The sequence below is a fragment of the Scyliorhinus canicula genome, chromosome 20, assembly GCF_902713615.1.
Source record: "Scyliorhinus canicula chromosome 20, sScyCan1.1, whole genome shotgun sequence".
NCBI classification, from domain to species: domain Eukaryota; kingdom Metazoa; phylum Chordata; class Chondrichthyes; order Carcharhiniformes; family Scyliorhinidae; genus Scyliorhinus; species Scyliorhinus canicula.
The window spans coordinates 95,653,858-95,680,104 of record NC_052165.1 but is presented as its reverse complement, the minus strand read 5'-3'; the positions used below and the strand labels follow the sequence as shown (position 1 = coordinate 95,680,104).

The 26,247-nt window shown below is 52.3% G+C and overlaps 1 protein-coding gene across 1 annotated transcript in view; it reads right to left on the bottom strand.

Moving 5' to 3' along the window:
* The window catches only part of LOC119954817 (sporulation-specific protein 15-like), a 522,687-nt gene that overhangs the window by 307,123 nt on the left and 189,317 nt on the right, over nt 1-26,247 (bottom strand). The window contains exon 5 of the mRNA XM_038780358.1: nt 9,204-9,341. Within this exon, the coding sequence (XP_038636286.1) occupies nt 9,204-9,341 (138 nt within the window). The remainder of the gene's footprint in view (nt 1-9,203; nt 9,342-26,247) is intronic.

Genomic DNA, 26,247 nt, shown 5'->3' with positions numbered 1-26,247 from the left:
TTAAGACAGGGATTGACCATGTGGAGCAGAGATTGGAAGCCCAGGGACAGGCGATCCAGGAGGTGGAAGAGGCAGTGGCTGAGCACGATGACGGTGGAGATGGAGCTGATGAAGGACCACCAGAAAAGGCTGCAAGAGAAGATGGAGGATCTGGAGAACCGGTCACGCAGGCAAAACCTACGGATTGTTGGCCTCCCGGAGGGCAGCGAGGGATCGGATGCAGGGGCAAATGTGGCGCGTATGTTCAAGAAGCTGCTGGGGGACGATGCGTTTGCTCGGCACTTGGAGGTGGACAGGGAGCACAGAGCGCTGATGAGGAAGCCGCTGAGGAATGAGCCACCGAGGGCGATGGTGGTACGAATGCACCAGTTCATGGACAAGAAACAGATCTTGAGGTGGGTCAGGCAGATGAGGAGTTGTAAATGGGAAGGCAATGAGCTGGGTGTGGAACTGGCCAAAAGAAGGCCGAGTTTCAATAAAGTGAAATCGACCTTCTTTAAGAAGGGGGTGAAGTTTGGCATGGTGTACCCAGCTCGTTTGTGGGTCACCTATGAGGGCCAGGAGCTTCATTTCGGATTGCCAGATGAGGCGATAAACTTTGTTCAGGACAGGGGACTGGCAGGTAATAGAGGACATTGAACTTGGGGGCGAGTATATGAAAATGAAATTGCTTATTGTCACAAGTAGGCTTCAAATGAAGTTACTGTGAAAAGCCCCTAGTCGCCACATTCCGGCGCCTGTTAGGGGAGGGTGATACGGGAATTGAACCGTGCTGCTGGCCTGCCTTGGTCTGCTTGCAAAGCCAGCGATTTAGCCCTGTGCTAAACCAGCCCCTGTGTTTGATATGCTGCTAAATGTATTTTCTCTTTGGGTTTTGTGGATTGTTTTGCACTCGGTTTTGGCTGTTGCTCAGTTTTGTATGCGGGTGAACTTTATTCTTAATGGGGGACGGTGGGGGGAATTTTCTTCTTTGTGTTTGTTGGGGATTGTGATGTTTTGCATGTGTATGATAGATAGAGAAATACAGCACAGAACAGGCCCTTCGGCCCACGATGTTGTGCCGAACTTTTGTCCTAGGTTAATCATAGAATTTTGGACACAAAGGGCAATTTATCATGGCCAATCCACCCAACCTGCACATCTTTGGACTGTGGGAGGTGTGGTGAATGTAATATATAGATATATGATAATTCACACTGTCTTTGTAACTGCAGTAGTGCTATCCTACCACTAGGGGGAGTAGCTCTGGGGGTACTCAGGAATTTGTACTGGGCTCCACCCTTGACTCCGCCCACAACTCCTCCCCCTAGTGCAGCTGTATAAATACCCTTGTCCAGAGTCAGCCTGAGTTCACTAAGAGTTCATCAACGGGTAACAGGCTGGCTCTGAAGTAAGTCGATTAAAGCCTAGATTCATATCGGAAACACGTTTCTGGTGAATTGATGGTTCAATCAATTTAATCGACTTAAGAACAGTAAAGATCGATTATGGAATCAGCTCTCAAGCCTGGACGCCTGGAACTCAACCCGAAGGATGCAGAAGCTGAAGAAATCTTCTCCCACTGGATCCAGTACTTCAAGGCCTACCTGGCAGAAGCGAGCACAGCGAAACGACAGAGGATCAGAAGCTGAGTCTACTGCACGTGAGGGTGAGCCACAGAATCTCTACGCAACTAAACTCGGCCAGTTCATATACTGCGGCGCTAGCAGTTCTCGATAAAATTTATGTAAGGCCTATTAATTAAGTTTACGCTCGCCATGTGTTCACGACTCGCCGTCAGCGGCCTACAGAATCACTCGCCGAATTTCTAAGGGAACTCAATAATTTGTCCAATGACTGTAATTACCAAGCGGTTACCGCGGCTGAACACAGGGAATTGGCGGTACGCAATGTTTTTGTAGCGGGCCTCAGGCCTAACTATGTGCACCAACTACTGCTGGAAAAGGGGGCCAGAACTTGGAAACGACTGTGGAAGCTGCTACCACGATGGAGGTCTCCTTCCGCAGCCTTAACTCATTCCCCGCGGACCCCGTGACCCAATCATGGGTCCCCGACCAGCGACTCCCCCAGGCCTGTGCTACGCGGCCGCCCAGCCACCATGCTGCCCCAGCCAGCCACCATGCTGCTCCAGCCACTATGCTGCCCCAGCCACTATGCTGCTCCAGCCACTATGCTGCTCCAGCCAGCCACTATGCTGCCCCAGCCACTATGCTGCTCCAGCCACTATGCTGCCCCAGCCACTATGCTGCCCCAGCCACTATGCTGCTCCAGCCAGCCACTATGCTGCCCCAGCCACTATGCTGCCCCAGCCAGCCACTATGCTGCCCCAGCCACTATGCTGCCCCAGCCACTATGCTGCTCCAGCCACTATGCTGCTCCAGCCACCATGCTGCCCCAGCCAGCCACTATGCTGCCCCAGCCACTATGCTGCCCCAGCCACTATGCTGCCCCAGCCACTATGCTGCTCCAGCCACCATGCTGCTCCAGCCACTATGCTGCCCCAGCCACTATGCTGCTCCAGCCATTATGCTGTCCCAGCCACTACGCTGCTCCAGCCACTATGCTGCTCCAGCCACTATGCTGCCCCAGCCACTATGCTGCCCCAGCCACTATGCTGCTCCAGCCATTATGCTGTCCCAGCCACTACGCTGCTCCAGCCACTATGCTGCTCCAGCCACTATGCTGCCCCAGCCACCATGCTGCCCCAGCCACTATGCTGCCCCAGCCACCATGCTGCCCCAGCCTCTATGCTGCCCCAGCCAGCCACTATGCTGCCCCAGCCACTATGCTGCTCCAGCCACTATGCTGCCCCAGCCACTATGCTGCTCCAGCCACTATGCTGCCCCAGCCACCATGCTGCCCCAGCCTCTATGCTGCCCCAGCCACTATGCTGCCCCAGCCTCTATGCTGCCCCAGCCACTATGCTGCTCCAGCCACCATGCTGCCCCAGCCACTACGTTGCTCCAGCCAGCCACTATGCTGCCCCAGCCACTATGCTGCTCCAGCCACTATGCTGCTCCAGCCACTATGCTGCTCCAGCCACTATGCTGCTCCAGCCACTATGCTGCTCCAGCCACTATGCTGCTCCAGCCACTATGCTGCCCCAGCCACTATGCTGCTCCAGCCACTATGCTGCCCCAGCCACTATGCTGCTCCAGCCACTATCCTGCCCCAGCCAGCCACTATGCTGCTCCAGCCAGCCACTATGCTGCCCCAGCCACTATGCTGCTCCAGCCACTATGCTGCTCCAGCCACCATGCTGCCCCAGCCACTATGCTGCTCCAGCCACTATGCTGCCCCAGCCAGCCACTACGCTGCTCCAGCCACTACGCTGCTCCAGCCACTATGCTGCTCCAGCCACTATGCTGCCCCAGCCACTATGCTGCCCCAGCCAGCCACTACGCTGCTCCAGCCACTATGCTGCCCCAGCCACTACGCTGCTCCAGCCACTACGCTGCTCCAGCCACTATGCTGCTCCAGCCACTACGCTGCTCCAGCCACTATGCTGCTCCAGCCACTATGCTGCTCCAGCCACTATGCTGCCCCAGCCAGCCACTACGCTGCTCCAGCCACTACGCTGCTCCAGCCACTATGCTGCTCCAGCCACTATGCTGCTCCAGCCACTATGCTGCCCCAGCCACTATGCTGCCCCAGCCACTACGCTGCTCCAGCCAGCCACTATGCTGCCCCAGCCACTATGCTGCTCCAGCCACCATGCTGCCCCAGCCACTATGCTGCTCCAGCCACTATGCTGCCCCAGCCACTATGCTGCCCCAGCCACCATGCTGCCCCAGCCACTATGCTGCCCCAGCCACTATGCTGCTCCAGCCACCATGCTGCCCCAGCCACTACGCTGCTCCAGCCACTATGCTGCTCCAGCCACTATGCTGCTCCAGCCAGCCACTATGCTGCCCCAGCCACTATGCTGCTCCAGCCACCATGCTGCCCCAGCCACTATGCTGCCCCAGCCACTACGCTGCTCCAGCCACTATGCTGCTCCAGCCACTATGCTGCTCCAGCCACTATGCTGCCCCAGCCACTATGCTGCTCCAGCCACTATGCTGCCCCAGCCACTATGCTGCCCCAGCCAGCCACCATGCTGCCCCAGCCACTATGCTGCTCCAGCCACTATGCTGCTCCAGCCACTATGCTGCCCCAGCCACTATGCTGCCCCAGTCAGCCACTATGCTGCTCCAGCCACTATGCTGCCCCAGCCACCATGCTGCCCCAGCCACTATGCTGCTCCAGCCACTATGCTGCCCCAGCTACTATGCTGCTCCAGCCACTATGCTGCCCCAGCCACTATGCTGCTCCAGCCACTATGCTGCTCCAGCCACCATGCTGCCCCAGCCACTATGCTGCCCCAGCCACTACGCTGCTCCAGCCACTACGCTGCTCCAGCCACTATGCTGCCCCAGCCACTATGCTGCCCCAGCCACTATGCTGCCCCAGCCACTATGCTGCTCCAGCCACTATGCTGCTCCAGCCAGCCACTATGCTGCCCCAGCCACTATGCTGCTCCAGCCACTATGCTGCCCCAGCCACTATGCTGCTCCAGCCTGCCATTTCTGCGGCCAGAATCAGCACCCGCGGCAGCATTGCCCGGCCCGCAACGCGACCTGCAGCAGCTGCGGGCGAAAAGGCCATTACGCAAGAGTGTGCCTCGCAAAAAGGGCCCCAGCTTCCAACTCCCCAGCGACTCGAAGAAATCGCTCCCCACACCCGCAGCCCCGCGGGGCCCAAAACGCTGCGGCCTATGCCCCGACTCCGCCCCCTCCAGCCACGTGCGATCCATGGGGGCCGCCATCTTGGAAAACCTCCACCTTGCAGCCTGCCACGTGCGACTCATGGGTGCCGCCATCTTGGACGCCATCTTCCTCGCCGCCCGCCACGTGCGTTCCACGGGCCCGACCTGCATCTCCGTGCTCGGATAACTCATCGGAAGAATTCGAATTTGACTATGAGCTCAAAGGGCAGTCATCACGGGGCCACTCCAGCACAGCTGATCGAGTCGCCGACTACCCCTGCCTGCAACAGTAGTAGACTCGCCAAAGTTAAGGGCATTTAAGTGGTCACTGGATAGACATATGGATGAAAATGGAATAGTGTAGGTCAGATAGGCTTCAGATGGTTTCACGGGTCGGCGCAACATCGAGGGCCGAAGGGCCCGTACTGCGCTGTAATGTTCTATGTTCTATGTTCGCAACTCAGCGCGGTCACCCTGGATCAATCACGACCAAAGAATCTACGAAACTCGATGGCAGAGGTCCATATCAACGGGTACAACAGGCCATGCCTTTTCGACTCCGGGAGCACAGAGAGCTTCATACACCCAGACCTGGTAAGGCGCTGGTCGTTCCCCGTTTTCCCCGTGCGGCAAATTATCTCGCTCGCTTCAGGCTCCCACTCGGTCCAGATCCAGGGGCGCATCGCCGCGACACTCACAATCCGAGGCGCCAGCTACTCAAAATTCCAACTCTACATTTTGCCCGACCTCTGCGCGCCACTCTTATTAGGCCTAGACTTCCAATGTAACCTCAAGAGCCTCACCCTCAGCTTCGGAGGGCCCCTGCCCCCACTCACAATCTGCAGCCTCGCTACGCTGCGAATCCCCCCCTCCTCTCTTTGCCAATCTCACAAAGGACTGTAAACCCGTAGCCACTCGTAGCAGGCGGTATAGCCTGCAGGATAGGGTATTTATCAGAGCAGAGGTCCGAAGGCTACTCAGTGAGGGGATTATAGAGGCCAGCAATAGTCCCTGGAGAGCTCAGGTGGTGGTCGTTAAGACCGGGGAAAAATTCCATATGGTGGTCGACTATAGTCAGACCATAAATAGATTTACGCTCCTCGACGCGTATCCCCTCCCCAGGATTGCAGACATGGTAAATCAGATCGCCCAGTACCGGCTCTTTTCCACGGTGGATCTGAAGTCTGCATACCACCAGCTCCCAATCCGCCCGGAGGACCGCCACTACACGGCATTCGAGGCTAATGGCCGTCTCTTCCATTTCCTCCGGATCCCCTTCGGCGTCACTAATGGGGTCTCGGTGTTCCAACGAGCAATGGACCGAATGGTGGACCAGTACGGGCTGCGGGCCACGTTTCCGTACTTGGACAATGTCACCATCTGCGGCTATGACCAGCAGGACCACGACGCCAACCTCCACCGTTTTCTCCAGACGGCACAGAAACTGAACCTCACGTACAACAAGGAGAAATGCGTTTTCCGCACAACCAGACTAGCCATCTTCGGCTATGTCGTGGAAAACGGAGTCCTGGGCCCAGACCCGGACCGCATGCACCCCCTCTTAGAACTCCCCCTCCCCCATTGCCCCAAGGCCCTCAAACGGTGCTTGGGTTTCTTCTCCTACTACGCCCAGTGGGTCCCTCAATATGCGGACAAAGCCCACCCACTCTTTAAGGCCACACAATTTCCCCTCTCAGCCGAGGCACGCCAGGCCTTCGACGGCATCAAGGACGACATCGCCAAAGCAGCCGTGCGGGCGGTGGATGAATCCACCCCATTTCAGGTTGAGAGCGACGCCTCAGAGGTAGCTCTGGCAGCCACGTTAAATCAGGCAGGGAGACCAGCGCGCAGATCGATCGATTAAAAGTCATCCACAATGACCTCTGCCACCCGGGGGTCACCCGGCTCGCCCACTACATCAAGGCCCAAAACCTGCCTTTCTCCAACGAGGAGGTAAAAGCCATCAGAGACTGCCCGATCTGTGCGGAGTGCAAACCGCACTTCTATAGACCAGACAGGGCCCACCTGGTAATGGCTTCCTGGCCCTTTGAACGCCTGAGCATCGATTTCAAAGAGCCACTCCCCTCGACCAATCGGAATGTGTACTTCCTCAACGTCATAGACGAGTTCGTCCGCTTCCCCTTTGCTATCCCGTGCCCTGATATGACCTCCCACCCAGCCATCAGAGCCCTGCACAGTGTCTTCACCCTGTTTGGTTTCCCCAGCTACGTACACAGCGACAGGGGTTTGTCCTTTATGAGCGACGAGCTGTGTCAGTACCTGCTCGACAAGGGCATCGCCTCGAGCAGGACTACCAGCTACAACCCAGGGGGAATGGGCAGGTGGAGAGGGAGAACGCGACGTTCTGGAAGACCGTCCTACTGACCCTCCGGTCCAGGAATCTCCCAACCTCCCACTGGCAGGAGGTCCTCCCCGACGCGCTCCATGCTATTAGGCCCCTCCTATGCACAGCCACCAACCAGACCCCTCACGAGCGGCTCTTTGTTTTTTCCAGGGGCACTACCACGGGGGCTTCGCTCCCAGCATGGTTGAAGACACATGGCCCGGTTCTCCTCCAGAAGCACGTCCGGGCACACAAAACGGACCCACTCGTACAATGGGTGCTCCTACTCCACTCCAACCCCCAAAACGTTTTCATGGAATACCCTGACAGCCGTCAGGACACTGTTTCCCTCCGGGACCTGGCGCCCGCAGGGTCCAACTCCGACACCACTACCGCCGAGGTATCCCTCACACTACACCCCACCCAACCCTCCGCGCCCTGTGCCCCCGCACCTACAGGCTCACCGCCCGTGCTCCGCGCCCCCGCACCTATAGGTTTCCTGCGCCCCCTGTCGCCCGTCGCACCAGTCGGGTGCGAAGCTCGGACCGAATCACCCCCGGAGTCCACCATCGTACCCTCGCTGACCGTCCCCACTCGAAGAGGCTGCAACCCCGGTGCTCTGCCGATCCCAAAGGATGATTCGGCCGCCGGACCGTCTCAATTTGTAGACCCATCACCCCGCCGGACTTGATTTTTTACAGAGGGTGAATGTGGTGAATTATAAACCTAGTAATTCACACCGTGTTCTATCATATGTACTGTGTCCTTGTGGGCTCTGTATGTGAGCCGATGCACAGCTCTGCCCATAGGGGGAGATGAGGAGTTTGTACTGGGCACCAACCTTGGCTCCTCCCACTAACGAGAAGTATAAAGCTCTGCTGCCAGTTCATCTCGTCGCAGGCAGGCTCTGTTGTAAGACTATTAAAACCACAGTTCACTTCCAATCACGTGTCTTGTGAATTGATGGTCTCATCAGTTACAGAGCGAGAGAATCAAGCTCACACCTACCTTACCCTGCTCTGTATCCATCAGGAAAGGTACAGAGTGAGAGTGTGTTACAGAGAGACAATCAAGCTCACACCTCCATCACCCTGTTCTGCATCAATCAGGAAAGGTACAGAGTGAGAGTGTGTTACAGAGAGCGACAATTGAGCTCACACCTACCTTACCCTGCTCTGTATCCATCAGGAAAGGTACAGAGTGAGAGTGTGTTACAGAGAGAGAGAATCGAGCTCACACCTACCTTACCCTGCTCTGTATCCATCAGGAAAGGTACAGAGTGAGAGTGTGTTACAGAGAGAGAATCGAGCTCACACCTACCTTACCCTGCTCTGTATCCATCAGGAAAGGTACAGAGTGAGAGTGTGTTACACAGAGACAGAATCGAGCTCACACCTACCTTACCCTGCTCTGTATCCATCAGGAAGGGTACAGAGTGAGAGTGTGTTACACAGAGAGAGACAATCGAGCTCACACCTACCTTACCCTGCTCTGTATCCATCAGGAAAGGTACAGAGTGAGAGTGTGTTACAGAGAGACAATCGAGCTCACACCTACCTTACCCTGCTCTGTATCCATCAGGAAAGGTATAGAGTGAGAGTGTGTTACAGAGAGAGAGAATCGAGCTCACACCTACCTTACCCTGCTCTGTATCCATCAGGAAAGGTACAGAGTGAGAGTGTGTTACAGAGAGAGAGAATCGAGCTCACACCTACCTTACCCTGCTCTGTATCCATCAGGAAAGGTACAGAGTGAGAGTGTGTTACAGAGAGAGAATCGAGCTCACACCTACCTTACCCTGCTCTGTATCCATCAGGAAAGGTACAGAGTGAGAGTGTGTTACAGAGAGAGAGAGAATCGATCTCACACCTACCTTACCCTGCTCTGTATTGATCAGGAAGGGTACAGAGTGAGTGTGTTACAGAGAGAGAGAGAGAATCGAGCTCAGACCTACCTGACCTTGCTGTGTTTTGATCAGGAAGGGTACAGAGTGAGAGTGTGTTACACAGAGACAGAATCGAGCTCACACCTACCTTACCCTGCTCTGTATCCATCAGGAAGGGTACAGAGTGAGAGTGTGTTACACAGAGAGAGAATCTAGCTCAGACCTACCTGACCTTGCTGTGTTTTGATCAGGAAGGGTGTGCTCCAGATGAAAACACCTTTTGTTGTCGCATTCGAACCAGGTCTCCACTCAAATCCACACAATTTCTCATCTGTTCCTCCCATCCATTCCTGATCTCCGCAGTCCTGAGGGGATTGAGCAGAAGGTTAGAACGAGCTCAACAATCCGACCCATCTTTCTTAGGAAACGTCCTTCCTTCCCCAGGCGGGGAGCGACTGAGATACGGAGTCTGAGACAGGAAGTGCTGAAGGGCGGGAGATGTCTGAGACACAAGACAGTTTCTCGGTGAAACAAAGTGACCAGTTTTATAGTGACTGTTAACCCTCTCGAAATATAATAATCTTTTAATAATCATTATTATTGTCACAAGTAGGCTTACATTAACACTGCAATGAAGTTACTGTGAAAAGCCCCTAGTCGCCACATTCCGGCGCCTGTTCGGGTACACGGAGGGAGAATTCAGAATGTCCAGTTCACCTAACAGCACGTCTTTCGGGACTTGTGGGAGGAAACCGGAGCACCCGGAGGAAACCCACACAGACACGGGGAGAACACGCAGACTCTGTACAGACAGTGACCCAAGCCGGGATTCGAACCTGGGAAACTGGCACTGTGAAGCCACAGTGCTAACCACTGTGCTGCCGTGCTATAAAATATATATGAATGAGTGGACAGCTAAATAGAGAGATTGGCGATGGAGGGTGAGACAGTGAGGGTTTGCAGATCTCGGGATCGAGAGAATTACATTGAAAATGGAGGGAGAGAGATGGATTTGCGATGGAGGGAAATAGATAAAGATTGGAAATGGAGGGAGACAGAGGGAAAGATTGAAGATGGAGGGAATCATAGAGTTATACAGCACAGAAAAGGTCCTTCGTCCATCGCATCTGCGCCGGTCAAAACCAGCCACATAAATATTCTAATCCCATTTTCCAGCATTTGGTCCAGAGTCTTGTCTGCCCCGGGATCGCAAGTGCACATCTAAATATTCCTTAAATGTTCTGAGGGCCTCTGCCTCCACCCCCGCCCCCCCCCCCCCCCCCTTTCAGGCAGCGAGTTCCAGACTCCCACCCCCCTCAGGGTGAAAAGGTTTCCCCTCATCCCCTCGAAACCTCCCGCCCCTCACCTTAAATCTCTGCCCCCTGGTCATTGACCACTCCGCCAAGGGGAAAAGTTTCTTCCTGTCTATCTACTGCCTCAATTTTATACATCTTAATCCTGTCCCCCCCTCAGTCCCCTCTGCTCCAAGGAAAACAGCCCCGGTCTATCCAATCTCTCTTCATAACTAACACTCTCCGGCCCAGGCAACATGCTGGTAAATCTCCTCTGCACCCTTTCCAGTGGCTATCACATCCTTCCTATAATGTGGATTCCAGAACGGCCCACAATACTCCAGCTGTGGCCTAACCAATATTTTATACAGTTCCAGCACAACCTCCCTCTCTTAAACTCTATGCCTCGGCTAATAAAGGGAAGTTTACCATAGGCCTTCTTACCCATTGTATCCACCTGTCCTGCTACATTAAGGGATTGGTGTACATACACACCGAAATCCCTCTGATCCTTGGTGCTTCCCAGGGCCCTGCCATTTATCCTGTATTCCCCTTGCCTTGTTTGTTCTACCCAAGTGCATCACCTATCATTTATCCAGATTGAACTGCATTTGCCACTGATCAGCCCATCTGACCAGCCCGGCTATACCCTCCTGTAATCGAAGGCCATCCTCCTCACTATTTACCACTCCACCAATTTTTGGATCACCCCTCCTGCATTCATGTCTAAATCATTTATATAAACCACAAACAGCAAGGGCCCCGACACTGATCCCTGTGGGACCCCACTGGACACAGGTTTCCAGTAAGAAAAACACCCTCGGGCCATCACCCTCTGCTTCCTGCCATTCAAGCCAATCGTGGCTCCAATTTGCCAAAGTTCCTTGGATCCCATGAGCTCTTCCGTCGCTGTCAGTCTCCCATGTGGACCTTATCAAAAGCCTTGCTGAAGTCCAAGTAGACTACGTCAAATGCATTTCCCTCATCTACATAGCTGATCACCTCTTTGAAATATCCAATCAAGTTGGCCAGACTGACATCCCCTTAAACAAAACCATGCTGACTGTTCTCAGAATAATCCCTGCGGCTCGTAATGCAGATTCATTCGGTCCCTCAGCATTGCTTCCAATAGTTTCCCACCACTGAGGTTAGACTAAAATAAAATCAAATGACTGGGGATGCTGGAATCTGAAACAAAAACAGAAAATGCTGACAATCTTAGGTCTGACAGCATCTGTGGAGAGAGAAGGGAGCCAACGCTTCGAGTCTGGATGACTGGCCACTGAGGTTAGACTGACTGGCCTGTAGTTTCCTGTTTTATTCCTCTCTCCCTTCTTGAATAATGGGACCACATTGACTATAGAACATAGAACAATACAGCGCAGTACAGGCCCTTCGGCCCTCGATGTTGCACCGACATGGAAAAAACTAAAGGCCATCTAACCTACACTATGCCCTTATCATCCATATGCTTATCCAATAAACTTTTAAATGCCCTCAATGTTGGCGAGTTCACTACTGTTGCAGGTAGGGCATTCCACGGCCTCACCACTCTTTGCGTAAAAAACCCACCTCTGACCTCTGTCCTATATCTATTACCCCTCAATTTAAGGCTATGTCCCCTCGTGCTAGCCACCTCCATCCGCGGGAGAAGGCTCTCGCTGTCCACCCTATCTAACCCTCTGATCATTTTGTATGCCTCTATTAAGTCACCTCTTAACCTTCTTCTCTCTAACGAAAACAACCTCAAGTCCATCAGCCTTTCCTCATAAGATTTTCCCTCCATACCAGGCAACATCCTGGTAAATCTCCTCTGCACCCGTTCCAAAGCTTCCACGTCCTTCCTATAATGAGGCGACCAGAACTGTGCGCAATACTCCAAATGCGGCCGTACTAGAGTTTTGTACAACTGCAACATGGCCTCATGGCTCCGGAACTCAATCCCTCTACCAATAAAGGCCAACACACCATAGGCCTTCTTCACAACCCTATCAACCTGGGTGGCAACTTTCAGGGATCTATGTACATGGACACTGAGATCCCTCTGCTCATCCACACTACCAAGAATCTTACCATTAGCCAAATATTCCTCATTCCTGTTATTCTTTCCAAAGTGAATCACCTCACACTTCTCCACATTAAACTCCATTTGCCACCTCTCAGCCCAGCTCTGCAGCTTATCTATGTCCCTCTGTAACCTGCAACATCCTTCCGCACTGTCTACAACTCCACCGACTTTAGTGTCATCTGCAAATTTACTCACCCATCCTTCTGCGCCCTCCTCTAGGTCATTTATAAAAATGACAAACAGCAACGGCCCCAGAACAGATCCTTGTGGTACGCCACTCGTAACTGAACTCCATTCTGAACATTTCCCATCAACTACCACTCTCTGTCTTCTTTCAACTAGCCAATTTCTGATCCACATCTCTAAATCACCCTCAATCCCCAGCCTCCGTATTTTCTGCAATAGCCGACCGTGGGGAACCTTATCAAACGCTTTACTGAAATCCATATACACCACATCAACTGCTCTACCCTCGTCTACCTGTTCAGTCACCTTCTCAAAGAACTCGATAAGGTTTGTGAGGCATGACCTACCCTTCACAAAACCATGCTGACTATCCCTAATCATATTATTCCTATCTAGATGATTATAAATCGTATCTTTTATAATCCTCTCCAAGACATTACCCACAACAGACGTTAGGCTCACCGGCCTATAGTTACCGGGGTTATCTCTACTCCCCTTCTTGAACAAAGGGACTATCATCCAGTTCCCCGACACCTCCCCTGTGGCCAGAGAGGAACTGAAAATCATTGCCCGCCCCTGCTATTTCCTCCCTTGCCTCACTCAACAGCCTTGGATACATTTCATCTGGCCCTGGAAATTTGTCTACTTTTAAGCCTGCTGGACCACTCAGAATTTCCTCTCTGTCTATGAGGGAGTGAGAGAGAGTGAGCGACTGGAGATGGAGGGAACTTGAGAGAAATTGAGAGAGATTGAGAGAGAGAGGGGGGCGGGAATGGAGATGGAGGGAGAGATAGGGAGAGAGAGAGAGATTGAGGGACTGGAATGGAGGCAGAGAGGGACGGAGGAGAGAGAGAGAGAGAGGGAGAAACTGAGATTGTGACATTATACGAATGTACAGCATGTGAAGAGTTAATGTTATGTTAAGCCTAGCCACTGGAGGGAGCTAAGGGACAGTACTATGAATTGCGCTGGATCTTGGGCTTGGCAAGGAGATTAGACAAGCTGAAGAAGATAAGATTCATCGTGTATTGCAGAGTTAGTTAACATATAATTGTTATAGTTAGTAGATAGAGATAGTGTTAGTGAGTGTAGTATCATGTGAGAGTACCTTTAAGAAATGGGTGTTTATCAAACAGCTGCAATGGTGTCAGAGTGTGGGTGGAGCTGGGCTGGCTGTCTTCCCCTTTTGTTTTTGAGCAGGCAGCTACTGTGTGTTTTAGTTTCATTTTCAGAGCTGTATAGCTGCAGGCAAAGCAAGCAGCTGTATAAGGATCTCTCTCTCTGCAATCTACAGACTGTCTCCAGATCATTTGAGGATTTCAAAGTAATACCTGTTTCTGTTGATAATTTAAACCTGCTGTCTTTCTGTAAAAGGGTATTTTGGTCTTATGGATGTTGTTAGGAAGGTTATGAAGGGTTACTTATAGAATATTGTACCTGTGGGTATTATTGGTGTTGATAGTTGTTAAGATATTTACTGTGGGTTTATAAAGTGTTAACTGGTTTCATAAATAAACATGGTTTTGATTTAAAAGTACTTTAGATTTCTGCTGTCCCACACCTGTAGAGTGGGCTGTGTGCTCCCATAACAACAATCTATTAAAAGTTGTGGGTTAGATGAACTCCATGATACACTTTGGGATTCTCTAAACCCTGGCCCATAACAGTAGTTTAATTCTTACATGTATGTTTGCAGTTCAGAATAAGCGTCAAACTCAAATTTAGTAGTGTTAATAAAATTAGTTTAGTTCTTCAAAAGAGCTTTGTGTATCTTTGTGATCATTGCGCCTTCCTTCCTGGAAACCCCCTCACAAAGATCGCCACATGGTACCCGGAGTGTATGCCAGAAAAGCAAGCAGGAAGAAAGAAAATAAGTCAGCCCATCGCCACACATCAAAATCTGCAAAGACAACAAAAAAACAGAGACCAAAATGGATGCTGTGCAAAAGCCAGATAACTTCAAGATGTCCGTTAAACTAAGTTTATATTGGAAAAACTTCAAGCAGCAGTTTGAAGTCTTTCTCTCTGCCTCTTCACTTGAATCAGCTCCTGACACTAGGAAAATAGCTCTCCTACTAAACCTGACAGATCAACAGGCATTTGAACTCTTTAACTCATTTGATTTCTCAGAAAATGAAGCTAAAACTAAGTATGAAAAATAATGGAAACATTTTACTCTCATTGCAAGAAGCAGGTCAATGAGGTGTATGAGTGATAAATGTTTAAAAATAGATGCAGCTTTGATCATGGGGGGGACTTCAACACAGTGCTGGACCCCGGGCTAGACAGATCGAGCTCAAGGACCAATAGGAGGCCGGCAGCGGCAGAAGTGCTGAGGGGGTACATGGAGCAGATGGGAGGAGTAGACCCATGGAGGTTTGGTAGGCCGAGGGCGAGGGAGTATTCCTTTTTCTCCCACGTCCATAGAGTGTACTCCAGAATCGATTTCTTCGTGTTGAGCAGGGGGCTGATCCCGAGGGTACGGGAAGCTGAGTACTCGGCCATTGCGATCTCTGATCATGCACCACATTGGGTGGATGTGGAAATGGGGGAGGCGCGGGACCAGCGCCCGCTGTGGCGGCTGGATGTGGGGCTGTTAGCGGACGACGAGGTGTGTAAAAGGGTCCGGAAGAGCATTGAGAGCTATCTGGACACGGGGGAGGTGCAGGTGGGGATGGTCTGGGAGGCCCTGAAGGCAGTGATCAGGGGAGAGCTGATCTCCATAAGGGCACACAGAGAAAGAAAGGAGAGGCAGGAGAGGGAGAGGCTGGTGGGGGAGATATTGGAAGTGGATAGGAGATATGCGGAGGCACCAGAGGAGGGGCTGCTGGGAGAACGGCGCAGCCTGCAGGTCAAGTTCGACCTGCTGACCACCAGGAAGGCAGAGACGCAGTGGAGAAGGGCACAGGGCGCGGTCTATGAGTATGGGGAAAAGGCGAGCAGGATGCTGGCACACCAGCTTCGCAAACGAGATGTGGCTAGGGAGATTGGGGGAGTGAAGGAGAGGGGCGGGAAGGTAGTACAGAAGGGGCAAGAAGTGAACGGGGTCTTCAGGGATTTTTACAAGGAGTTGTATCGGTCTGAGTCGCCGACGAGGAGAGGGGGAATGGAGGACTTCCTAAACAAATTGAGGTTCCCAAGGGTCCAGGAGGGGCTGGTAGAAGGGCTGGGGGCGCCAATAGGGCTAGAGGAGCTAGTCAAGGGAATAGGTCAGATGCAGGCGGGGAAGGCGCCGGGGCCAGATGGGTTCCCGGTGGAATTCTACAAGAAAAATGTGGACTTGGTGGGGCCGGTACTGGTACGAGCCTTTAATGAGGCGCGAGAGGGGGGGGTTCTGCCCCCGACAATGTCGCAGGCTCTGATCTCCCTGATACTGAAGCGGGATAAAGACCCCGTGCAGTGCGGGTCCTACAGGCCTATCTCGCTTCTGAACGTGGATGCCAAGTTGCTGGCAAAGATCCTGGCAGCTAGAATAGAGGATTGTGTGCCAGGGGTAATCCATGAGGACCAGACGGGGTTCGTGAAGGGGCGGTAGCTCAACACGAACGTGCGGAGATTGCTGAATGTAATTATGATGCCGGCAGTGGAGGGGGAGGCTGAGATAGTGGTAGCGCTGGACGCGGAGAAGGCATTCGATAGGGTGGAGTGGGAGTACCTGTGGGAGACGTTGGAACGGTTTGGGTTTGGGGAAGGGTTTATTAAGTGGGTGAAGTTGCTCTACTCGGCCCCGACGGCGAGTGTAGTGACAAACGGGAGGAGGTCGGAGTATTTCGGGCTCCACCGAGGGACCAGGCAGGGATGTCCCCTATCCCCCCTACTTTTCGCACTGGCGATCGAACCGTTGGCGATGGCACTGAGGGGTTCAGGGGGGTGGAGAGGACTGACTAGGGGAGGGGAGGAACATCGAGTATCGCTGTATGCTGATGATCTACTGCTGTACGTGGCAGACCCAGAAGGGGGAATGCCGGAGATAATGGAACTATTAGCAGAGTTTGGGGACTTTTCGGGGTACAAACTAAATTTGGGCAAAAGCGAGGTTTTTGTGATACACCCGGGGGACCAGGGAGAGGGTATTGGGAGACTCCCCTTCAAGCGAGCAGGAAAGAGCTTTAGGTACTTAGGGGTGCAGGTGGCAAGGAACTGGGGGACCCTCCACAAGTTGAACTTTTCCAGGCTGGTGGAACAGATGGAGGAGGAATTCAAGAGGTGGGACATGGTACCGCTGTCGCTGGCGGGGAGGGTGCAGTCAATCAAAATGACGGTCCTCCCAAGGTTCCTGTTTTTATTTCAGTGCTTGCCCATCTTCCTCCCTAGGGCCTTCTTCAAAAAGGTGACGAGTAGCATCATGAGCTACGTGTGGGCGCACGGCACCCCAAGGGTGAGGAGGGTCTTTTTGGAGCGGAGTAGGGACAGTGGAGGGCTGGCACTACCCAATCTCTCGGGGTATTACTGGGCGGCAAATGTGTCAATGGTGCGCAAGTGGATGATGGAAGGGGAGGGGGCAGCTTGGAAACGAATGGAGAGGACGTCCTGTGGCAACGCAAGCCTGGGGCCCTAGTAACGGCACCATGGCCGCTCCCCCCCCCCACGAGGTACACCACGAGCCCGGTGGTGGCGGCCACCCTCAAGATATGGGGGCAGTGGAGGCGACACAGGGGGGAAATGGGAGGTCTGTTGGCGGCGCCAATAAGAGGGAACCATAGATTCATCCCGGGGAACATCGACGGGGGATTTCAGAGCTGGTACAGGGTGGGCATACGGCAGCTGAAGGACCTGTTTATAGAGGGGAGGTTTGCGAGCCTGGGAGGGCTGGAGGAGAAGTTTGAGCTCCCCCCGGGAAACATGTTCAGATATTTACAAGTGAAGGCATTTGCTAGACGGCAGGTGGAGGGGTTCCCCCTGCTCCCCAGTAAGGGGGCGAGTGATAGGGTGCTCTCGGGGGTCTGGGTCGGAGGGGGGAAGATATCAGACATCTACAAGATAATGCAGGAGGCGGAAGAAGCATCAGGGGAGGAGCTGAAAGCCAAGTGGGAAGGGGAGCTGGGAGAGCAGATAGAAGACGGGACGTGGGCGGATGCACTGGAGAAGGTCAATTCTTCCTCCTCGTGTGCGAGGCTGAGCCTCATTCAATTTAAGGTGCTGCATAGAGCTCACATGACGGGGACAAGGATGAGCCGGTTCTTTGGGGGTGAGGACAGGTGTGTCAGATGTCTGGGAAGCCCAGCGAACCATGTGCATATGTTCTGGGCATGTCCGGTGCTGGAAGGGTTCTGGAAGGGGGTGGCAAGGACGGTGTCGAAGGTGGTGGGGTCCAGGGTCAAACCAGGATGGGGGCTTGCGATTTTTGGGGTCGGGGTAGAACCGGGGGTACAGGAGGCTAGAGAGGCCGGAATACTGGCCTTTGCGTCCCTAGTGGCTCGACGAAGGATATTAATTCAATGGAAGGACGCGAGGCCTCCAAGCGTTGAAACTTGGATTAACGATATGGCTAGCTATATTCAGCTAGAAAGGATCAAATTTGCCCTGAGAGGGTCGGTACAGGGATTCTCCAGGCGGTGGCAACCTTTCCTTGACGTTTTAGATCAGAGATAGACGTTCGGGGTCGTGGCAGCAGCAACCCGGGGGGGGGGGGGGGGGGGGGGGGGGGGGAGGGGAGGGAGGGGGGGGGGAGGGGAGGGGAGGGGGGGGAGGGGAGGGGATGAGGGGGGAGGGGAGGGGAGGGGGGGAGCAGCAATGGTCGTGGGGGGACATGCACGACTGTAACGCGGGTAAGTCTGCTCGCTGCTCATGTCTGAAACTGTAGGCTGCCTTGTTTGTTAAGTTGTTGCTTGGGGGGGGGAGGACTGGTGCGCGCGAGAGGGCGGGCGAGGGAGGGATATTTGCCTAGAGGGATTGTGTTGTATATAATTTAAAAAATAGTAGGGGTAAATGTTTGTATGGAAAAACTCTTTCAATAAAAATTATTTAAAAAAAAAAAAATAGATGCAGCTAAAAGGGGAATCTTTGACTCTTTTCTAACTGATTTGAGGCTCCGAGCACAATCCTGCAATTTTTCCTCAATTACTGAATCAATTCTGCGTGACCAAATTGTGTTTGGCAAATTTGAAGCGCAAATGCGGGAATGTTTACGAAGGAAACTAAATTTAACTTTAGAAGAAGCCATCAACCTCTGCAAAGCAAGTGAGCAAGCCACCAATGAATATGCTGAATTCAGATCCTGTGAAAAAGACGTGAACTTCAGCAATGTGGTCGGCGCCATTCCCTCTGGGGTGCAGTTTTAAACAAATCGCGCTGCAGCAGGTAGCGTTTCGCATAGGCGCAGATAAGAGAAAAATGGGAAACGGGCATTCAACGTTCTGCACATGTGCAGGATCAGTTTGCACATGCGCACTTTGAAAAAGGACGCGAATCGGAAGTTGACCGATTTGCGCATACGCACTGGAGGTTTACGCATGACGTCACCAATGTGACAACATGTACACACCCACGTAAAGCAACACTGTCCTGCATTTGGAAGAAAGGTGTGCAACATGTAACAAACTCAATCATTTTGCTACACAATGCAGATTTAACACAACAACACAGCAGAGTCAATTTAAAAAGGCATTTCAACAGCAAAAAAAGGTCAACGGCATACCAAACAAGGAAGAAGAAAAAATACATTTTTAATCAAAGATTGATCTCACTATGCCTACTTCACTGGGCTATCACGAAAACAAATCAAGATGATATTGCTGAAACACCAATTAGGCAACTATCCGATAGGAATAAAGATTGGAGGTACAATTTAAATTGGACACTGGCACACAAACTAATCTGATAACTAAATCAGATTTGGGCAAAGTAGAAACCCGCCAAAAATCTAAAAAGACATGTTGTAGATTCACAGACTACAATGGAAATGAGATAGCAACAAAAGGTTCATGCTGCCTCATAGTTCAGAGTGGAGACATTAAAGGTCCACTTGATTTTGCAATTGCGGATGACACAACATCCTCACTTATTGGGTTGCAAAGATCAAAGAACAATACAGCACGGGAACAGGCCCTCGGCCCTCCAACCCTCTTCTGATCACACGTCCTATCGAGACCAACTGCCTGTATCATTCTGCATCCTAGAGTAGATGCATGTATCCAGCTAAATCTGATTCAAAGAATTTACACTGCAAAATTTTTCACTGATTCGCTAAACAACAACATTGAATCCATTTTGAGCAACTTCATGCGTGTGTTTTATGGAATGGGGACATTACCATTTACCTACAGCATCAAGCTAAAAGAGAAGAATGAGTGACAAAGTGGAGATGGAAAGAGAAAGAGGAGAGTGAGAACTAAAGGTGGAGAGAGAGAGAGGGACTGGGAATGGAGGGAGAGAGAGAGAGAGAGATGGAGGGAGTGAGGGAGAGAGACTGAGGGTGGAGATGGGAAGAGAGAGAGGAAGATAGAGAGAGAGAGAAAGAGGAGCTGGGGATGGAGGGAAAGTGGGAGCGAGGGAGAGAGTGAGGGAGCAGAGATGGAAGGAGAGGGGGGGACTGCAGATGGAGGGAGTGAGGGAGAGAATGATCTTTGATCTTTGGTGAAGGGCACCAAACCGGTTTAAAACCGGTAATAAACCCCGCGGGGGTGCAAGGCGGCTGGAGTGGAGGGGGTCAAGTCCGAAACACAAGGCAGTCGAGGCGTCGGGCCCAAGTTCGGAACCCGAGGCGGCAGGACTGAGGTCAGTCCTTGAAGCAACTGAAGTAACAGGACGGGGCCAAGAACACGAGGACATAGAGCACATAGCAGCCGGGGAATGAGCCCAGAACACGAGGCAGCCAGAGGCAGAATGTGGAGGGATCGCCGCATGTTGGGTGGCTCCTGCTTGAGGCATATATGTGGTTTTTGGGGGGAATGTTTAGTGCCCAGTCCTGGGGGCAGGATGAATCATTAAGAAGCTGTAAAGAAGGCGAAAGATGTCCAAATGCCAGAGGAAAACAGCAGCGAGGAGGGGAGAGAATGAGAGCTCGCCGCTGAGCGTGAGGGCCAGCCCGGGGGCTGACAAGAGGATAGAGGCCAGGCTGCTGGGTGGAGCCGCACTGCTTACAGCAGAGAAGATGGCTGAGGTGGTGTCCCGACAGCTCAAAAAGCAGTTCGCAAAGCATATGGTGATGAGAAAGGAGATGACGGTGGCGCTGAAGGTGTTGGTAGAGGAGGCAATTGGCCCGGTGACGGTAGCTGTTGCAAAGGCGCCGGCTGAGGTGAAGGAACAGAGTGAGAAGGTGAAGGGAGTGGAGGAGGCTGGGCCGTGGCTCAGCGATCAGCTCACCTCGATGGGAGATCAGCTGCAGAGGGTGATCGAGGCCAATAGGGGGCTGCGAGCAAAGCTGGAGGATATGGAGAACCGCTCAAGACGACAGAATTCGAGGATTGTGGGCCTGCCCGAGGGGGTGGAGAGCCCAAGGCCGACAGAAACCATAGCCAGGATGTTTGCAGAACTGATGGGTGAGGGAGAAGAACCCTCTCAGTATGAACTAGACCGAGCTCATCGTAAGCTGAGGTCTGAGCCTAAGTTAAACGAGCCACCAAGGGCAGTGATCATCTGTTTTCACAAATATCACATGAAGGAGAAGGTATTGAACTATGCAAAACAGAAGCGTGAGGTACAGTGGTTGATGCCAAGGTTTGTATTTATCAGGATTTGACGGTGGAACTGTCAAAGCGGCGAGCGGCTTTCGGCCCAGTGAAGGCGACGTTGTAAGAGTGCGGTTTGGAGTGGTTAATCCAGCAAAGCTAAGGATGACCTACAACAAAGCCACCAGCCATACGTACCACAACATACGATCGAGGAGCAGCCTGTCGAGCAACAACAGCTGGAGCTGACCAGCCTCCATCAGGTACCTTGATCCAAACAGCATCTGCCGGGGATAGCACAGGCAAATCAGTGGCATGAGCATCATAGCCCTACTTTCGCCGGTCCCTGGGTTTCTGCACCTTCTGCAGCACCGGGAGATGATCCAGGTCAGGCAAGTGTATGGCTGGATTAGTCGTCCGCAAGTCCCTGTTCATCAGGAGTAGAGCCGGTGACATGCCGGTAGACAGAGGGGTTGCCCTGTACGCAAGCAGCGCAAAGTTGACGTCAGAAGCAGAATCCGCGGCCTTGCAGATGAGCTGATTCACTATGTGCAGCCCTTTCTCAACCTTCCCATTGGACTGCGGGTAATGCGGGCTGGAAGTAACGTGGTTAAACTGATACGACTGAGCGAATCTGGACCACTCTTGGCTACTGAAGCAAGGACCGTGGTCACTCATGATAGTGAGTGGAAGTCCATGCCTGGAGAACGTCTCCTTCCAGGCCTTGATGACGGTCTTAGACATGAGGTCCGAGAGCTTCACAACTTCCGGGTAGTTAGAGAAGTAATCGATAACGAGCACATAATCACGCACATTGGCGTGAAAAAGGTCAATGCCAACCTTGGACCACGGGGAGGCCACAGTCTCGTGCTGCTGAAGTATCTCCTTGCTCTGAGGAGGCTGGGAACGTTGACAGGTCGCACAGTTGAAGATCATGTTTGAAATATCCTAGCTGATTCCAGGCCAGTAGACAGTCTGCCGGGCCCTTTGCCTACACTTCTCGACACCCAGATGTCCCTCATGGATTTACTTGAGCACCAATCTCTGCAGACTGAGTGGAATGACAATGCGGTCCAGCTTGAGGAGGATCCCCTCGATTACTGCAGGGTCATCCTTCACATTGAAGAATTGGGGGCACTGCCATTTTTTGCCAGCCAGCGGCAAGGTGGCACACTGCAGAAGAGGGTCTTTGGCAGTCTCCTCACGACTGTTGATCACCCTTGCATCTGCTACCGGGAGGTTGCTGGCAACCATCTGCACCTGCGATTCACTTTCACTGATGAAGTCAATCGGTTCAATGGGCAAGGTTATGGAGCGGGACAAGGCATCCGCAATAATCAGCTCCTTGCCAGGTCTGTAGACTAGTTCAAAGTCGTACATTCTGAGCCTAAGGAGAATATGCCTAAGCCGAGGCATCATATCATTCAAGTCCTTATGAATGATGTGGACTAATAGCCTGTGGTCTGTCTCCACAGTGAACGTTGGTAGGACGTAGACGTAGTCGTGGAACTTCACAATTCCGGTGAGAAGGCCCAGGCATTCTTTCTCAATCTGGGCGTTCCTCTGTTTGGTGGGCGTCATAGCCCTAGAGGCAGCTGGAGCCCAGGACAAAGTGTCATCACGCTGGAGGAGCACTGCACCAATGCCGTCCTAGCTCGCATCAGCGGAGATTTTTGTTTCCCTGTCAGGGTCAAAAAATGCCAATACTGGTGCCGTGGTGAGCTTGGCTTTGAGCTCCAACCATTCTGCTTGATTTGAGGGCTGCCACTCGAAGACAGCGGACTTCAAAAGGATGTGGATGCCTTGGAGAGGGTGCAGAGGAGGTTCACCAGGATGTTGCCTGGTATGGAGGGTGCTAGCTATGAAGAAAGGTTGAGTAGATTAGGATTGTTTTCGTTGGAAAGACGGAGGTTGAGGGGGGACCTGATTGAGGTCTACAAAATGATGAGAGGTATGGACAGGGTGGACAGCAACAAGCTTTTCCCAAGAGTGGGGGTGTCAGTTACAAGGGGTCACGATTTCAAGGTGAGAGGGGAAAAGTTTAAGGGAGATGTGCGTGGAAAGTTTTTTACGCAGAGGGTGGTGGGTGCCTGGAACGCTTTACCAGCGGAGGTGGTAGAGGCGGGCACGATAGCATCATTTAACATGTATCTAGACAGATACATGAATGGGCGGGAACAGAGGGATACAGATCCTTAGAAAATAGGCGACAGTTTTAGACAGAGGATCTGGATCGGCGCAGGCTGGGAGGGCCGAAGGGTCTGTTCCTGTGCTGTCATTTTTCTTTGTTCTTTGTTCTTTACCAAATGCCTGAGGGCCGTGGTGTGTGAGACCATGTTGGGGATAAACTTGCCCAAGAAGTTCAGCATGCCAAGGAAGCATTGTACTGATTTTTGTCTTCCAGTGGAAAGAGGCTGAGTGCCTCGTGTGCTTTATCGTGGGAAACTACCTCCTAGTGTTCTGCCTGCTGGTTGGTTATATCCTGTTCTCTGTGTTGATTAGCTGTGAGTAGCTGTCAGTCACTGCCTGTCTGTATCTCATTATGCGCATGACTGCATTTCATGACATGGTATACTAGAGCTGCTTCGAGTGTTTGGGTCTTTTCCGTGGTATATACTAAATTTGGATAAAAATTAATATTCTGTTGTTTCCTGCCAGGGGTGGCCAGTAATTGCCGTATTGCGGTAACCCATTTTAGATACCTGGGGGTGCAGGTGGTATGGGAATGGGAGGAGCTCCATAGATACAACATCACTAGATTGGTGGAGAGGGTGAAAGTGATCCTGACCAAAACTGGAGGGGTAGTGGAGGGAGGTCTTTAGGGTAATCTCAAAGGTGGTGCATGTGGAGACTCGAAACGGGTCCCCGCGAAGCCATATTTGGGGTGTCGGATTGGCCGGGGTTGGAAGCGGGTATGGAGGCAGATGTCTTAGCCATCGCCTCGCTGATCGCCCGAAGGTGGATTTTGTTGGGATCCTCTATCCGCCCTGTGCCTACAGCGTGGCGGGGGGACCTCCTGGAGTTCAAAACACTTGAGAAAGTAATGGGGAGGATGGAAGGACTCTTCCAACTCAAGGGCCTTGTTCATCATGCAGTTTCATCAATTGGATGACATTGAATATTGGGGGGAGTTGGGGGTGAGGGGGTTTAGAGTGTATAAGTTATTGATGATTCTTTATCATTGGTGTTTTGTATTCAACATGTAGGGAGGTGTTTGTGGGTGGGTGGGATGAGGGGATTCTTGGCTGGGGAATTGCCATTGTATTTGTTGTTATTGTTGATTATCTGTTGTTGTAAATTTTGAAGGAAATAAAAATAATCTTTAGTGACACAAGAAGGCTTACATTAACACTGCAATGAAGTTACTGTGAAAAGAAAAGGTGAAAAATGACAATAAAAATATTTTTTAAAGAGTGAGGGATTGGAGATGGAGAGAGAGAGAGTGAGATTGGAGAGGAAGGGAGAGAGAGTGAGGGATTGGAGATGGAGCTAGAGAGAGAGAGAGAGATGGAAGATGGAGGGAGAGCGAGTGAGGGATTGGAGATGGAGAGAGTGAGGGATTGGAGATGTAGGGAGAGAGTGAGGGATTGGAGATGGAGAGAGAGAGTGAGGGATTGGAGATGGAGAGAGAGAGAGTGAAGGACTGGAGATGGAGGGAGAGAGAGAGTGAGAGACGGAAGATGGAGGGAGAGAGAGTGAGGGATTGGAGATGGAGGGAGAGAGTGAGGGATTGGAGATGGAGGGAGAGAGAGAGTGAGAGACGGAAGATGGAGGGAGAGAGAGTGAGGGATTTGAGATGGAGGGAGAGAGAGTGAGGGATTGGAGATGGAGCGAGAGAGAGTGAGAGACGGAAGATGGAGGGAGAGAGAGTGAGGGATTGGAGATGAAGGGAGAGAGAGTGAGGGATTGGAGATGGAGAGAGAGAGTGAGGGATTGGAGATGGAGGGAGAGAGAGTGAGGGATTGGAGATGGAGGGAGAGAGAGAGTGAGGGATTGGAGATGGAGAGAGAGAGAGTGAGATTGGAGAGGAAGGGAGAGTGAGGGATTGGAGATGGAGCTAGAGAGAGAGAGAGATGGAAGATGGAGGGAGAGCGAGTGAGGGATTGGAGATGGAGAGAGTGAGGGATTGGAGATGAAGGGAGAGAGTGAGGGATTGGAGATGGAGAGAGAGAGAGAGTGAGGGATTGGAGATGGAGGGAGAGAGAGTGAGGGACTGGAGATGGAGGGAGAGAGAGAGTGAGAGAAGGAAGATGGAGGGAGAGAGAGTGAGGGATTGGAGATGGAGGGAGAGAGAGTGAGGGATTGGAGATGGAGTGAGAGAGAGAGTGAGAGACGGAAGATGGAGGGAGAGAGAGTGAGGGATTTGAGATGGATGGAGAGAGAGTGAGGGATTGGAGATGGAGCAAGAGAGAGTGAGAGACGGAAGATGGAGGGAGAGAGAGTGAGGGATTGGAGATGGAGGGAGAGAGAGTGAGGGATTGGAGATGGAGAGAGAGAGTGAGGGATTGGAGATGGAGGGAGAGAGAGTGAGGGATTGGAGATGGAGGGAGAGAGAGAGTGAGGGATTGGAGATGGAGAGAGAGAGAGTGAGATTGGAGAGGAAGGGAGAGAGAGTGAGGGATTGGAGATGGAGCTAGAGAGAGAGAGAGATGGAAGATGGAGGGAGAGCGAGTGAGAGATTGGAGATGGAGAGAGTGAGGGATTGGAGATGAAGGGAGAGAGTGAGGGATTGGAGATGGAGAGAGAGAGAGTGAGGGATTGGAGATGGAGGGAGAGAGAGTGAGGGACTGGAGATGGAGGGAGAGAGAGAGTGAGAGAAGGAAGATGGAGGGAGAGAGAGTGAGGGATTGGAGATGGGGGAGAGAGAGTGAGTGATTGGAGATGGAGTGAGAGAGAGAGTGAGAGACGGAAGATGGAGGGAGAGAGAGTGAGGGATTTGAGATGGATGGAGAGAGAGTGAGGGATTGGAGATGGAGCAAGAGAGAGTGAGAGACGGAAGATGGACGGAGAGAGAGTGAGGGATTGGAGATGGAGGGAGAGAGAGTGAGGGATTGGAGATGGAGAGAGAGAGTGAGGGATTGGAGATGGAGGGAGAGAGAGTGAGGGATTGGAGATG